The sequence below is a fragment of the Ananas comosus genome, unplaced genomic scaffold, assembly GCF_001540865.1.
Source record: "Ananas comosus cultivar F153 unplaced genomic scaffold, ASM154086v1, whole genome shotgun sequence".
NCBI classification, from domain to species: domain Eukaryota; kingdom Viridiplantae; phylum Streptophyta; class Magnoliopsida; order Poales; family Bromeliaceae; genus Ananas; species Ananas comosus.
In genome coordinates this window covers 1-15,578 of record NW_017890519.1, presented here as the reverse complement: position 1 = coordinate 15,578, position 15,578 = coordinate 1, and the positions used below count along the sequence as shown (strand labels likewise).

Sequence of the window (15,578 nt, the reverse complement as noted above, 5' to 3'; positions counted from 1 at the left end):
ATTAATACGTTCCTGGTATTGTTATTAATTATAATAAACAATATAATTTGTATTAAATCATTAATTATTGTCTTTTTATAAATTTTATTTATTTTTATGCTAATATATATTAATTATTTTATATATATATATATATATTATATATATATATATATATAATATATTTACCTGCTCGTACCTTCTAGCCAAAAAAAAAAAAAAAAAAAAAAAAAAAAACAAAACGTATTTTATTTTTACACAACACGCAACGTACACAAAACCCGTTCTAAATTCGAAACCCTTGGTGAGCTCACAAATCGAACCCTCCCCCCCCTCGTAGAGAAAGCTAGGGTCTTCGCCGACCCCTCCCTCTCGCCTCGCTCTTCCTCCTCCTCCTCCTCCTCGTCCTCAACCTCCACCGTAGGCGCATTCTAGAACCTTCGACTCGTTCGGTTCCCTAGGGTTTCCGTGGCCCCGATCGCCCGACCATGGCGGCGGAGAAGCTGAGGGACCTGAGCAAGCCCATCGACGTCCCCCTCCTCGACACCACCGTCGCGGCGTTCTATGGCACGGGGTCGAAGGAGGAGGTGAGTGGTTCCGTAGCTGGTGTTGTGCTGGGTTTAAGGGAGGAGTGGGGAGTGTTGAAGGAACTGGGTTTGATGCTCTTTTTCGTGTTTTATGTGGCGGGGGGCGTAGTTTGAAGTGGGTTTATGTGTTTTTGTCCCGATTATTTCGGGTTTAATCCCTTGTTTTTATGTGAAAAGGGATCATCAGTTTGGTAGTGTTCGAGGCTAAAAAGTTGTCTCTTTTTTGTTATATGCATTTAGTATTGGTGATCTTTTTTTACTACATTGTTCAATTGCTTCGTGTACTAACAACTAACAACTTACAACCATGTAAGTAGTTCCAAATTACTCCTTTTTCCCTTTTTTTCTTAGGATTAATATGATATTTTTATTTGGTTGTTCGGACTTCGGAGTCATTATGGTAGCGTTGCATACTGTTAAAGGGGAAATTTGCATGTCAAGAAGTATCATTACTTCTTATTTTGACCATATAATTGCTCGAAGTGGAATTGTATTTCCCCTGATTTATGCTATTTTTCTGTTATTTTTCCCTTTTCATGAAGTAACATTTGGTTAATATTAGCTTTGTTTCGTGGCAGAGGTCAGCTGCAGATCAGATACTGCGGGAGTTGCAGAATAATCCGGATTTGTGGTTGCAAGTTGTTCACATTCTACAGAACTCACAAAACTTGAACACCAAGTTCTTTGCACTTCAAGTGAGTATAACTCCTCCCTATGAGCATTTTCGAATGTTATAACTGCACTAACTCTTTAGATCAAGGCAAAACTATGAACTTTTCTACGATAAGCTGATCTTCTATGCAATTTATAATTTCATACCCATTTAATTAATACCAATGCTGTTAAAACTGAACCGATAAATTGCCCTGGTGGTCGCCAATCTATTGATGGTTGTTTCACTTTGGTGTCTGACCTTTTGACTTTTATAACGGAGTCCTTGACCTCTTTTTTTTTTTTTTTTTTTTTTTTTTTTTTTTTTTGGCTGAAATCCCAATTGCCCTGTTTGGTATTCCTGTTAGAAATGAGAAGTGCCTCACCTCGTCCTTCTTAACTTAGTATGTAAATCACACGGTAATTAGTAATTTCAGTGGCTAATGAATGATAGAGGATCTTTCTAGAATGTTGATTAAAATGACGGTTGCAAGAATGCAATAATGATGGTATTTTTGATGATTAGGGATGTGATAACGATGCTCATTCCCAGTTCATGTTACCCTGTAGTTCAAACATACATAGACAATGGGAGAGATAATATGTTCGAATGCTGAAAATTTGTGGCATAATTGTCCGTTCTTTCCATCTCATAGTTGGATATTGTGCTGCCCAGTCACTCTATGTAACTTGAATTTGCTAATAAATATGTTTATGGCTTGTAGCGAACTATATCTGCTGAGTGCTTGGTTTTTGGAACCTTGTGATGGCTAGAACACGCGTTCTTTTTTTTTTTTTTAAACCTTTATAGGTGCTAGAAAGTGTCATCAAGTATAGATGGAATGCTTTGCCAGTAGAACAACGGGATGGAATAAAAAACTACATTTCTGATGTTATTGTACAGGTGAGATTGTATTCTTTTGAATTTTTGTTTCAATATCAACATTAATTTTTCAGTCTAATTTGTTTTCTTATTCTATTGATCCAACCAGCTTTCTAGCAATGAAGACTCCTTCCGAAGGGAGAGGCTGTATGTTAATAAACTCAATATTATCTTGGTGCAGGTATTAGACTCTCTTTTTCTTGAACTTTCCTCAGTTTTCCATGTATGAAATCATTTATTTTCGTGTTGCGATGTTTAGATTGTCCTCCATTTGGATTTGATATGCACTGGTTTCAGTTGATTTTGTATGGCGAAACCATACTTGAATGCTTATTTGTTCAACTTTTTCAGTATTGAAAAATAGCTTCTTTTAGTATTGTGAGGGGTTAAACGTGAGAAATGGTTTCCTTCATTGTTGATCCATTTTTTTTTAATATTTTTACTTTTTTTCTAATAACAGGTCTTAAAGCATGAGTGGCCGGCCAGGTGGCAAAGCTTTGTCCCCGATCTCGTTTCAGCAGCAAAGAGTAGTGAAACAATCTGTGAAAATTGCATGGCTATATTGAAGGTATATTCTTTCCTTTTGTGGAGGTTTGAGCTTTGCTGCCAAATTCGTATCTCTTTTTGTAATTTAAGTTTCAAATGTTCAGCTTCTAAGTGAGGAAGTTTTTGATTTCTCAAGAGGGGAAATGACACAACAAAAGATTAAAGAACTTAAGCAGTCATTAAATAGGTAAGATTGGTTTACTTGGCCACCATTTTTTTTCCTGTGTCTTCTATTAAAAGCAGGCTGTAGTTTGTTGAGACATACCAAGTCTATGATCTTGTATGCTTGTATCCATTCCGTCTCAATCATAAATGCCTGGGATTATGTTGAATCTTTCCCTTATTATTATCTTGTTAAAATCTAAATCCTACCAATATTTTCTTCTTTTTTTTTTTTTTCGAAACAGTGAATTTCAACTCATTCATGAGTTATGCTTATATGTGCTATCTGCATCGCAAAGAACTGAGCTTATACGGGCTACATTGGCAACACTTCATGCTTTTCTCTCATGGATTCCACTTGGCTACATATTTGAATCACCACTGGTAACACCCATTAGTCTATTACAGATATTCATCAATGCTTATATTCTTTATTCTGAAATTTCTTTGTATGTTCATATAAATGTAATTGAAGTTCAGGTCATACTTATCAGTCTATGTGTTTTTGATGCTATGTTAGCTTGAGACTCTGTTGAAGTTCTTCCCAGTGGCTTCATACCGAAATCTTACTCTTCAATGTCTAACCGAGGTACTGGCTACTTCAAAATCTGTATTTAAATGTTACTTCGCTTAAACTAATTGACCTTGCTACAGTTCCCGTGGTAGTGCTGTTTCAGTAGTGTTGAGCAAAGAAGTGCTAATAGTTTATTAAAATGTACCCTACAGCTTCTTGCTTGTAGCTGGAGCTGAAAAGTTCATCTTAGCTTTCGACTGTTATAAAATCTTTAGATTAGTTGTTAGCTGAATGTTGGATTTCTGGAAGCTTGCATTTTGGAGGAGAGAAGCTGTTGAGAAGCTAGGCCTTTTGCAAAAGGTGCTGCCTGAGTAGTGATGTTAGGCAGAGTGATGCTTGAAGAACTATTGGTAGCTTTTTGGTCAATTTCTTTACAGCCGCTCACCAATTGGAGCTTCATTTTTTGGACCAGTAGCTCATCTTAGGTTGTCCCCAACAGCTAAAGATCCAAACTATTTGTTAGCCAAACTTCTTGTTTCTTGGAGCTTCTACTCTCTAGAGCAAAGAAGCTGTTCCAAAGGCTAGGCCACTCCACTTCAATGTTTTAGGTCGTTTTTAGTTAGTGGCTGTATTTTTTTTATGCCTTCTGTTACTTACAGGTTGCTGCTCTTCAATTTGGCGAATACTATGACATGCAGTATGTCAAGATGTATACCGTGTTCATGGTGCAATTGCAGGTATACTAATTACTTATAGCTCCCTACAAGTACTTTGAATAACTTCTTTTCAAGAGATTACCTTATTGCCTTCCTAGCTTTCTTCTTTTCCCAGCCTATTCTCTTATCTGCACTGCATACTGAGAAGGTTTTATCTATGATGTTTAGACTATTTTGCCTCCTGGAACAAACATCCCAGATGCCTATGCTAATGGCTCCAGTGAAGAGCAGGTCTAAATTTCTCAACCTCTAGAATAAGTCCGCATATTTGATTTGGCAATAATGAGCTGAAAAGTGCTTATCCACTAAGCACTGGTTGTTTTTCTTCTTCTTTTTTTTTAAACCTTTCTTTTCTCATGTGCAGGCATTTATTCAAAACCTTGCTCTGTTCTTCACTTCATTTTATAAGGCAAGTTTGCTCATTCTCTGTAGCATATGAATATTATATGCAATATTTTTAAAACCTTAACATTATTATTCTGATTATGTGTTTTTCTTGGAGCCAATAGTTTGATCATAACTTCCCTGTTTTACGTATTCTGAAATCTGAACCTAGGATTTGAAACTGGGTTATTTATAGAAAAGGAAAATCTCAGTGACTTGTTTTCCTTGATGCAGTCTCATATACAGGTATTGGAATCTACTCCTGAAAATAGAGCTGCTTTGCTTTTGGGTCTTGAATATCTTATCTGGATCTCATACGTTGATGACACAGAGGTCTTCAAGGTGCGCACATTATATATTTATATTGGAAATATACTTGCTTTTTAGGTCATGAAATATGCTTGCTGAGTTTTGGGTTTTGTTTTTTTTAATTATTTGAGCAGGTTTGTTTAGATTATTGGAACATACTAGTCCAAGAGCTTTTTGAAGCACACCGTCAGATGGAACCTGCAACGGCTGCATGCTTGATTGGACTTAAGGTATCACTGGTTTAATTATTTTCCATCCTTATTATGGGCCTCATATTTCATTACTGGCGCACCCTTTCGATTGTCTTCTAAAGAGCTAAAAATTAATTTTGGGTTAATTATGAATTTAGTCCCTGAAATGTCATCCCGGATTTGCCCTCCCTTTCAATTTTGGCCTTACTGTTACAGTTATAACAATTTCTTACTGAATTTTATTATTGATAACAATTATAGGAGTATAATGTCTGAAAAAGACACTGTAAACAGCATCATCGAACTTTGCTGAGGACTAAACTGAATTTGTGTCAAACGTTTTAAACTTCAGTATTAAATTGTTTTAAGTTAAAACTCCGATGATATAAATGCGTTGGATGTCAAACTTCAGGGAACAAATTGTAATAATTAAACTCTGAGGACTTGAAATTCAGATCATGCTGCGGGACTAGATTTGTACTTTAACCTTGTTTTTGTGGATCTCCTGCCTTTACCAAATCTTCTCATTCTTCAGGCTTCCATGATTCCGGGAATGGTTGATGGTCTTGGTTCCGCAATAGCACAAAGGCGACAGTTATACTCAGGTCCATTATCAAAATTAAGAATGCTCATGATTTGTCGCATGGCAAAACCTGAGGAGGTTTTGATTGTTGAGGATGAAAATGGCAATATTGTCCGTGAAACCATGAAAGACAATGATGTTCTTGTTCAATACAAGGTGTGTTTACCTGAAGATCATTGACTTCTTGCATATATTTACTCTTCACAAGTTGAAATTTTCTGTGATTAAGTTGCTAATTTTTCTGCTTTGGGTTTTTTTGGTTAAACTTGGATCTGTCTAAAGCTTTTATAGAATGCTGTTGAGTGAAGCTGTTTGTGAAAGTGCAAAAAACTTATTTGGTGCAGCAAAAGCAGAAGTTCTAAATTAGAGTTTTGCATTTGATGTGCCGCAGCTCAGTTCTACTCTTCATTTTGCATCAAAATATGTAGTCTTTTCATCTACCAAAGCCCCTGTTTTTTGCTTTCTAAAGTGGAGCAGCTATAGCCAAAGTTAGGCCAATGAAGTATTCATGGCTTGTTTAACCCTGCTAGTGCATCTAAAGAGCTATTGCTTGAGTAGATCCATTTGAAGAATCAGTAATTGCTCTCGTTAAAATCACATAAAGCTGCTTCCTGCTGCAACAGAAGTAGAAGCTTTAAATTGGAACTTCCATTGTAATGCACCACAAGGTTGATTCAGCTCTCTGACGTGTCAAAATCTTGGCCTTTTGTTTGCCAAATGCTTGGCTACTACCTCTTGTAGGAGAGAGGCTGTTTCAAGCCAGGCCAAATAGCATTTTACTCCCCACTAGATGTTGCTTCCTTATTCTACTAGGGTTGGATCTGCAAGAAATTCGATCATTAGGTATTTCTAATTTTAAATTTCACTTAGTTTACTGTCTATATGGTTGTTGTTGTATATTGAAACCAATAATATTTGAAGCTCCTTGTTTTCCTGTCTCTACTTTGTTGACTTTTGATACTTCTGTCAGATCATGAGGGAAACACTTATCTACCTTGCAAACCTCGATCTTAATGATACCGAACAACAGGTACAACTTTACACTGATTCATTGTTATCATGAATCTTAGTCATGATAACAATATCATGAATCTTATTATATCATGAATCTTATTCATGTAGCAACTAAGTAGAATTATAGGTAGTTTAAGTATTTGGTAGAGTTTGAGGGTAACATTGTTACTTTATTATGAAAATTCAATGATCTTTTGTTTGACAATGTAGTCACCAGTTGATAACTCCTTAATGAAGTTTTTTGTGTGATCTGTATGATTCTTTATTCTTGCAGCGACAAAAATAATGTGACACTTAAATGTACCGTGTCCGTGAACCTTTTCTTTTTTGTCCTACCCTAGTCTCTCATACCTACTGAGGACTACATTTTTTTTTTAAAAGTTCTTTACTCTTACATTTTCTTATCTAATAGATGTAGGTATTCTTTGCTGTATCTATAAACCTTACAATTATTTTTTTGGGGCGTGGGGGGGGGGGGCATTACATTTACATGGTATATATTAAATCATCTTAAGCTTGAAGAGGATGATAATCATCTCTATTATTTTTTTTTTTGTTGCAGTTTTGTTGGTTTGATCATAAGTAGCTAAGCATCTTATTGGGTATACATTTCTTTTGGTGTTTTAGATGCTGAAGAAGTTAACCAAACAACTGAGTGGAGAGGATTGGTCTTGGAACAACTTGAACACTTTATGCTGGGCGATTGGATCAATATCTGGTTCCATGGCAGAGGAACAGGTAAACTATTATTGTATGTAAATAATGCTTCGGAAACATATGTTCCTTGTTAGTCACTTTGTAACAAATGAATTAGTTTGTACATTAATACATACTTTTCATTCTTGTTTGACAGGAAAATAGGTTTCTAGTTATGGTGATTCGTGATCTTTTAAATCTCTGCGAAATCACAAAGGGAAAGGATAACAAAGCTGTAATAGCAAGCAATATAATGTAATTACGATGAGCATTATTTTGTTCTCATCTGCACTTCATAATTTTACATCTTAATACGCTGACCCTTTTTCTACTATAAATATCAGGTATGTAGTGGGCCAGTATCCAAGGTTTCTTAGGGCTCACTGGAAATTTCTGAAGACAGTTGTGAATAAGTTATTCGAGTTTATGCATGAAACACACCCAGGAGTTCAGGTAAATTTTCCTTGCACCCTTTCCTTTGTTGCTTTTGATATATCGCGATATAGAGTAGTGTAACTACACATATTAGTATGTCAAGTTTTTTTTTTAAAATTTTATTTTTAATTGTTATATTGCTACTTTAATGCTTAATGGCCATCACTCATCTAGTTCTTTTTATATCATGCTGAATTTGTAGTACACGTTTTTGGGGAAAATAATAAATATCCTTCGAGGTTAAAAGTTTATATTTCTCCTCTTTGCAGGATATGGCATGTGACACTTTTCTAAAGATTGTGCAGAAATGCAAACGCAAGTTTGTGACTTTGCAGGTGTATGCTCGCCTTCTTTTGATTAGTTGATTTCTAATAATTATTTCTAGAGTGTGTTTTGTAGATCAGTATCTTTACATTACATGTACTTGCATTAACAAAGGTAAACATACCTATTCGTGCAAGTTTGTTTGCTTGCTAATTTTTTGGCTTATAATGACAAATCGAATCTTATGAGATAATTATTCTTCATGCCTAATCAGTGATTTTGTTTGTCAAGAAAGGATTGTAACCTTGTAAAAGTAAGGCATTGCTGCACATTGTATTATTCCGTTAATACTTTTCTCACAGTTGTATCGGTGTATCCAGGTAGGAGAGAAGGAGCCTTTCTTAGCGGAACTTCTATCTGACCTTGCAAATACAATTGCAGACCTTGAGCCTCATCAGATTCATTCATTCTATGAATCGGTATAATGATATCCAAGATTATGTTATCTTATAACATTCAGTTCTTAAAAATATATTTATTGTTTTTTTTTTTTACCTTTTATTTTTCTTTTCGTAGGTTGGTCACATGATTCAAGCAGAGTCTGATCCTCCCAAGAGGGATGAGTATTTGAAAATGCTAATGGCTCTCCCCAATCAGGTAAGTTTTCACTGTATTATTGGCATCTCTCTCCATTTTCTTTGTTGAGATATTTAGTGATAAACCCTTGTGAAAAATATTTACTTACACACGCACGACATCTGAAATTTCATATATGCCCTTCGGCAAGTTAATTTCTTAATTATGTGCCTTTAAGTTAAAAAATGGCCATCTTTAAGAATCGGTACTTTTGAAATGTATATGTGAAAATTAATATTTTACAGGTTATATGGATAAATAACTGATTCTTTCGCTAACTATATCTTTGTAACAGCCCCTTCTGTTGTTGAAACTTCATTCGTCATTTGCCATCCTAACCCTTTGTATCACTTTTTATGATAAATTTTGTGTGTTTGCACAGAAATGGGCTGAAATTATTGGACAGGCAAGCCAAAGTGTTGACGTCCTCAAGAATCAAGATGTTATAAGAAGTGTTCTTAATATAATGCAGGTATTTTGCAAGAATTGATTTATAGACTTTAAAGTTAATGCTAGTATTAATAAGCTGATTGTTGAATGTGGGTCAAACAGATGTCATTTTGATTTCTTCTATTATTGTACTTAAGCCTATCTAAATATTACATGAATTTTCTTATTGTTGCTTGGCAGACAAACACGAGTGTTGCTAGTTCACTTGGATCGTACTTCTTTCCACAAATAACATTGATATTCTTGGACATGCTCACGGTTTACCGGTACGGCATTTAATTCTTGTTGAAGTTTGAATTGATTTGTCACAGAAATAGGACATATTATATTGAGAGAACTAATAATGAATGTCTCATCATTATTTTTTGGATGTTTAGCTGCTGAGTGCTGATCGGTTGGTTTTGGTATTTGGCACAGAATGTACAGTGAGCTAATTTCTAACACTATAGCTGAAGGCGGGCCTTTTGCTTCAAAATCATCTTATGTAAAGCTTTTGCGGTATGTTACGAATCTACAATTTTGTCTGCTTTTTTTTTTTGTTATCTGGATATGAGCTCTAGCGCTCCTAACTATTTCTCTGCTATAACAGATCGGTAAAGCGAGAGACTCTTAAACTGATCGAGACATTTTTAGATAAGGCTGAAGATCAACCACATATTGGAAAACAGTTTGTTCCACCAATGATGGATCCTGTTCTCGGTGATTATGCCAGAAATGTGCCTGATGCCAGAGAATCAGAAGTGTTATCATTATTCGCGACAATTATAAACAAGTAGGCATGCATGAATCCAGACTTCAATTTCTCATTTTGCTTTCTGTACTTATAATGGTTGTAAGAATCTGTTGATTTATTGTATATTTGGTTGTGTACCATTAAGTATGAATACACTTGAAGTCTTGAATCTGCTTCCACTTTGCTAACTTATTATTTTTATATATGATGCTAAGTTGGATCATATATATGGATGTGATGCATATTGCAGACACATTCTAAAACTCAAGTCATGCCATATTTTCCAGTTCTATTTTGATTTTTTGTTATCATTAGTATTATTATTTCTTGGATGTATGCTACCAGCAATCGCTTGCAAAGTTGGATTATTCACTTTCTACTTTTTCACCCTGCTATGAACTCCCTGTTCCTAGGTATAAAGCTGTGATGATGGAAGATGTTCCTCGCATATTTGAAGCTGTTTTTCAGTGTACTCTTGAGGTAATGATTGTACACCAGATTCAAAGACGAAAAGCAAAAGCATTACACCTTCCTGGTGTTTTCAATAATTACATATTTAATTTCTTTTCTTCATTTTTGTAGATGATTACTAAGAATTTCGAAGATTATCCGGAGCATCGACTCAAGTTCTTCTCTTTGCTCCGTGCTATTGGTACCCATTGTTTTCAAGCTTTAATTCATCTCTCAAGTCAGGTTGGTTTTTGATATCGCTTCCTGCCTCCTTTCCTTTGTTACTTCCTTGCCCTGTTTTATTTCTCGAAGTCTGGTTGTACATGTAAATCACTGCCAAGTCATATATTTACATCTATAGCCAACATTCCGTATTCTTATGTACTCCAACTAATATGTTACTGTCCGTTCATTTTGTTCATTGTTATTTGTTTACCTTCTCAGCAACTGAAACTCGTAATGGATTCTATAAATTGGGCTTTTCGGCACACTGAGAGGAACATTGCTGAGACTGGTCTTAATCTTTTGTTGGAAATGATGAAGAATTTTCAGGTTCAACTTCTACCCAATCCTTGAATCCTCAATTAGCCATTATAATTTGTGCGCAATAATCGTAACTGTTTACTGTGATCAAATTTCAGATGTCAGAATTCTGTAATCAATTCTATAGAACATATTATCTGAACATCGAGCAAGAAATCTTTGCCGTCCTAACAGATACATTTCACAAGCCGGGTTTCAAGCTCCATGTTTTGGTGCTACAGCATTTGTTTTGTCTGGTACTTCTGAAAATACACTATTTCCACCTAGTTTGTTAGAAATTGTCGCTTGCCACCCAGTGTGCCACACCATAACCGTGCATTACCCAGTGGTTCGTCTTCCCTAGATGGAATGGAGGGCAAATCGCTCGGTGGTGCATGAACATCATGCGCATTTGGTGCTGGTAATAAATTCTCCTCGTTTGCTTTTATTATTCCTTGATGAATGTTATGGTGGTTTACATGCAGGTTGACTCTGGTTCATTAACTGAGCCGCTATGGGATGCGTCAACGGTGCCTTATCCCTATCCCAACAATATGATGTTTGTTCGTGATTACACCATAAAGCTTTTGGGAACATCGTTTCCAAATATGACGGTAGCTGAGGTAGTATACCCCACATTCTCAGCACATTTTCCTTGGCCCAGTAAACACTTTTTTCTTACCTTTGCGCAAGTTAACACAAAGGTTTACCTTAGGTTACTAAATTTGTGGATGGGCTTTTCGAGTCGAGAAATGACCTTCCGACTTTTAAGAACCACATACGGGATTTTCTCATTCAATCAAAGGAGTTCTCGGCTCAGGTAACACTTTGTAATCTTTTTGATGTATTGATACAAATGCATTAATCACTTTGTTTTATTACTTGTTGACACTCGAAGCTTTCGTTTCTGTGCAGGACAACAAAGATCTTTATGCGGAAGAGGCCGCCGCCCAGAGAGAGAGGGAGCGGCAAAGGATGCTTTCAATCCCGGGGCTTATCGCCCCCAGCGAGTTGCACGACGAGATGGTCGATTCGTGACGCTCCGCCGCCCCTCTTATACTATTCTACACAGCTGATTTCCGCAGCTCGCCCTCTCTCCGCCATATCCTAATTCCAAGGGAGCCAAATTTTGCGCTGATGAAAAGCGCGATCGCAGTAGCACTCAAATGCTCATTTGAATCTTCTTACACCATTTTGTACTGATATATATGTATATTTTTTTCCTTCACTTCCTAAATTCGATTGGATAGAAGGGATAGTGAGAGGCGATTTGGCTTTTCGTTTCGAGGGCTGTTTTGGACTGCTTGTGATACTCGCAGGTTTTGCAGTTGAAGTAGAAGCAGCTCTTGTGCATATGTATTTTGTTAAGTAGAGGTGTAGTAGTTTGGTGTGTTTGATACTCATCAGAATCAGCGCCCCCCCAAAAAAAATCCTTCTTGTTTTGTCTATTTCTTTTTTTTTTTTCCTTTTTCCCCACAATTTAAGTGAGATTATTGTTACAGAATCAGATGTATTAGGTTATAATTTATTGCAAACATAAGCATTGGTGGGTCTCTCTCAAATGCATGCTAAATTCCTTTATCTGCAGATATATAATGCATTATTAGTCTAATCATGCAATGAATCCAATTTTGGTTATAGTAACAATCTAAGTTAATTTGCAAGTCCAAATTTCGATATGATGTAAAATCGTCTAATCTGAAAACAATTAGTGTTTTCACATTTTGGATTAATAAGTTATTTAAACGCATTCTTCGAATAATGATTGAGTTAACACATAAATACAAATTAAACACACAAATCTGTATCATCCTTAGATCTAAAGATCTTTGTATCTGTGGTAAAACATTTTATTAAGAGCTAAAACCTCCACCTTAACTAGCTCCTATACACAACAAATGTCATGTGCAAGACCCACATGATAGTTCCAATCGTTAACTGAAATAACGGTCCTTCCTCCACTTGTGTTGAAAACAAAACCTTATTAGGGAATAGAAGTAAAAAAAAAAAAAAAAAAACAATAATTATGAGTGGAAAAAAATTCAAAAAAAAGGAAAATAAAAATTGAAATCTAAAATTAGATTTACTATCTGTAATGGAGATGAAGGAAACCGCGTTCGCGGTTTCTATTCATTGGTGACATTTTCATAAGAGAAGAAAAAGAAGCTACCAAAAAAAACTAATAATCTCTTAACACAATTCTTTTTTCTTTTTCTTTTTTTTTTCTTTTTTTTGGCTCCTCCTTCATCGCCATATCCAATTCTCAAAAATTTGTCCCTATTTCCTTGATAATTTGTGACTGATTCAATTCGGAGCATTTATAAATTTGTGTTTTTCTCTGATTTTGGTGTTTGAAAAATTGAGGTTTGGGAAGGGGAATTGTGTGAGGAGAAAGAGATCAAGGGGTAATTAAATGGGCTTCTTATGTTGCTTTAGATCATCGAAGCGAAACGTCGACGAATCTCCGGCGAAGGCCGAGGAGGGTTTCGAAAGGAACAATCTCGCGTCCCTCGTCAACAATATCTCAACTGAATCAGGTACCTTTAACATGTTTTTTCTTCTTCTTCAGATCTTTAAATTGAGTATTCATTCTTTTTCTAAATGCCTCTTCTTTTGCTCTCATAAACTATTAATCCATGAACCATGAAAAGTTTAAGCTCATACAATGTTTTACTTGTTCACAAATTGGTTTGCGCAATGATTTATGAAACTAAATTTTCATTTGTTAAAAGGGAAAAAAAAAAGAAAAATCAGATCTAATTCTATGACCAATTTGTTTATCAAAATCTTTGAACTCTTAGCTAGTGATCATACCCTTTTCAGATGCTTACAAGCATCGCAATGTAGCCGAAGAAATCCTGAAAATCGGCAACGGAAATAACTCAGCTCGAGTTTTCACCTACGCTGAGCTCGCAGCTGCAACGAAGAACTTCAAAGCTGAATCCCTACTCGGAGAAGGCGGATTCGGAAGAGTGTATAGAGGACACCTCGACGATACGAATCAAGTAATAATCTAAAAATTTGATTTTAAATTTCGATTTGATTCAAAGAATTTGAGTTATAGTTTTAAGTCAGGTGCTCAGAAGTTTCCCTTTTCTGATCAGGACATTGCAGTTAAGCAGCTCGACAAGAACGGCTTGCAAGGGAACCGAGAGTTCCTCGTCGAAGTATTGATGCTTAGTCTCCTTCACCATCCAAATCTCGTAAATTTGATCGGATACTGCACCGACGATGATCAGAGGATTTTGGTTTATGAGTACATGCCGCTCGGTTCATTAGAGGATCACCTTCTTGGTAATTTCTCTGGACTTTTAAATCCACGTCCGATCATCGATCATTCTAAGCCCCTGTCTCGCCTGGCTTTTGAAAACACTTCTCTATTTTAAGAAGTAGAAATTTCCAGCAATTAATTTTTGTAATCAAGTGTGTTCAAGAATGGCGATAGTCAAAAGCACTTCTGCAAAAGCTCCACAAACGAAGCACTAAGTTGAAAGATCTTGTTATAAAATTACTAACTCGATTCTGTAATGCTTATGCGAACAGATCTATCACCGAATAAGAATCCACTGGACTGGAACACAAGGATGAAAATAGCTGGAGGGGCTGCGAAGGGGCTCGAGTATTTGCACGACATTGCGAACCCCCCCGTCATATATAGAGATTTCAAAGCATCAAACATACTACTCGACGAGGAGTACAATCCAAAGCTATCAGATTTTGGCCTCGCGAAGGTCGGCCCGGTAGGGGATAAAAGCCATGTGTCTACAAGGGTGATGGGCACATACGGCTACTGCGCCCCGGAGTACGCGCTCACGGGCCAATTGACGACGATGTCGGATGTGTACAGCTTCGGCGTTGTGTTCTTGGAGATCATCACGGGGAGAAGAGCGATAGATATGTCGAAGCCTTCGAGCGAGCAACACCTTGTTCATTGGGTATGTCTTAGCCCACACATATACAGAGAGAGAGTTAAGCTCCTTTACTTTTAAAACACAAGAGCTCAACGTGCTTATGATTTTTTAAGCATCGGGTTGCTTAAGATTTGTACAACACTAGTAAAGAAAACTTAATGGGATATATATACTATTAATGGTTCTCTACAGATCTTAAGACGATCCGACGGCTAAAAAATCAGAAACACGTTGAGCTCCTGTGCTTTGAAAAGCACAAGAACTCTCTCTCTCTCTCTCTATATATATATAAATATCTCAATTTCAAACCTGCATATTACTACTTTCCTGAAACTAGCTAGCTAGACATTTTCTTACTGTTCTATTAGACAAATCTATACTTAATTTGCTCATTAACTCAATTGAACAAAATTTATGTAGGTGTTCTTTTTGTTGTTTTACAGGCTGAGCCGCGGTTCAAGGACAAGAAGAGATTCGTGGAGATGGCCGATCCCGCGCTCGAAGGGAAGTACCCCTTGAAAGGGCTATACCAAGCTCTCGCGGTGGCTGCAATGTGTCTTCAAGAGGAGGCGAGCACGCGGCCCTTGATCAGCGACGTCGTGACGGCACTCGAGTACCTCTCAGTCTCGAACAACGGCTCGTCGTCGAACCGGTCGAATGAGTCGGTTCCTCCTCGGAGCTTAGAAGCCCAAGATTCTCAAGTAGAGAGAGCTTCTGATGGAGATTATGATCATGAGGAAGAGGAAGCAGCAGTGGTGGCATCATCAGAAGTGGAGAGTAATGAAGAGTTTGGTTCTCTGAGAAGCGAAAAAATGGTAGAGAATTAAGGATTAGGAAAATTAAGAAGAGGAGAGAATAATTATTGAACATGTACATGAGATGCTATTTGTAATGCATGTTGAGACAATTGTATAGATTAAAAGCGACAGGTACCAATTGTATATTCTCAGTATTGAGTTTTT

General features: G+C 36.6%; 2 protein-coding genes across 2 annotated transcripts; both read left to right on the top strand.

The window, feature by feature from the left end:
- Nucleotides 1-282: 282 nt before the first annotated feature.
- LOC109703777 (protein EXPORTIN 1A-like) lies at nt 283-12,267 on the top strand. Its single transcript, XM_020224494.1, has 32 exons — nt 283-566; nt 1,145-1,261; nt 2,029-2,121; nt 2,210-2,281; nt 2,561-2,668; nt 2,751-2,833; nt 3,054-3,192; nt 3,329-3,397; nt 3,982-4,059; nt 4,207-4,269; nt 4,403-4,447; nt 4,657-4,764; nt 4,866-4,961; nt 5,458-5,661; nt 6,476-6,535; nt 7,147-7,257; nt 7,373-7,470; nt 7,560-7,668; nt 7,920-7,985; nt 8,295-8,393; nt 8,491-8,571; nt 8,933-9,022; nt 9,181-9,266; nt 9,418-9,498; nt 9,590-9,772; nt 10,147-10,213; nt 10,316-10,426; nt 10,628-10,735; nt 10,825-10,962; nt 11,191-11,328; nt 11,421-11,525; nt 11,621-12,267. Exons 1-32 carry the CDS (start codon nt 468-470, stop codon nt 11,741-11,743), a joined length of 3,228 nt encoding a protein of 1,075 aa, XP_020080083.1. The 5' UTR covers nt 283-467; the 3' UTR covers nt 11,744-12,267.
- Nucleotides 12,268-12,784: 517 nt separating this feature from the next.
- Nucleotides 12,785-15,568, top strand: LOC109703774 (probable serine/threonine-protein kinase PBL23). The gene is made up of 5 exons (XM_020224489.1): nt 12,785-13,242; nt 13,529-13,710; nt 13,810-13,999; nt 14,249-14,640; nt 15,060-15,568. The coding sequence occupies exons 1-5, from the start codon at nt 13,119-13,121 to the stop codon at nt 15,441-15,443; spliced, it is 1,272 nt and encodes a 423-aa protein (XP_020080078.1). The 5' UTR covers nt 12,785-13,118; the 3' UTR covers nt 15,444-15,568.
- Nucleotides 15,569-15,578: the final 10 nt, after the last annotated feature.

Coding starts and splice junctions, on each gene's coding strand:
- LOC109703777 (XM_020224494.1), top strand. CDS start 468: ATGGCGGCGGAGAAGCTGAGGGACCTGAGCAAGCCCATCGACGTCCCC. Junction 4,765..4,865: donor ATGACACAGAGGTCTTCAAG/GTGCGCACATTA, acceptor TTATTTGAGCAG/GTTTGTTTAGATTATTGGAA. Junction 7,258..7,372: donor GTTCCATGGCAGAGGAACAG/GTAAACTATTAT, acceptor CTTGTTTGACAG/GAAAATAGGTTTCTAGTTAT.
- LOC109703774 (XM_020224489.1), top strand. CDS start 13,119: ATGGGCTTCTTATGTTGCTTTAGATCATCGAAGCGAAACGTCGACGAA. Junction 13,711..13,809: donor ACCTCGACGATACGAATCAA/GTAATAATCTAA, acceptor TTTTCTGATCAG/GACATTGCAGTTAAGCAGCT. Junction 14,000..14,248: donor ATTAGAGGATCACCTTCTTG/GTAATTTCTCTG, acceptor TTATGCGAACAG/ATCTATCACCGAATAAGAAT.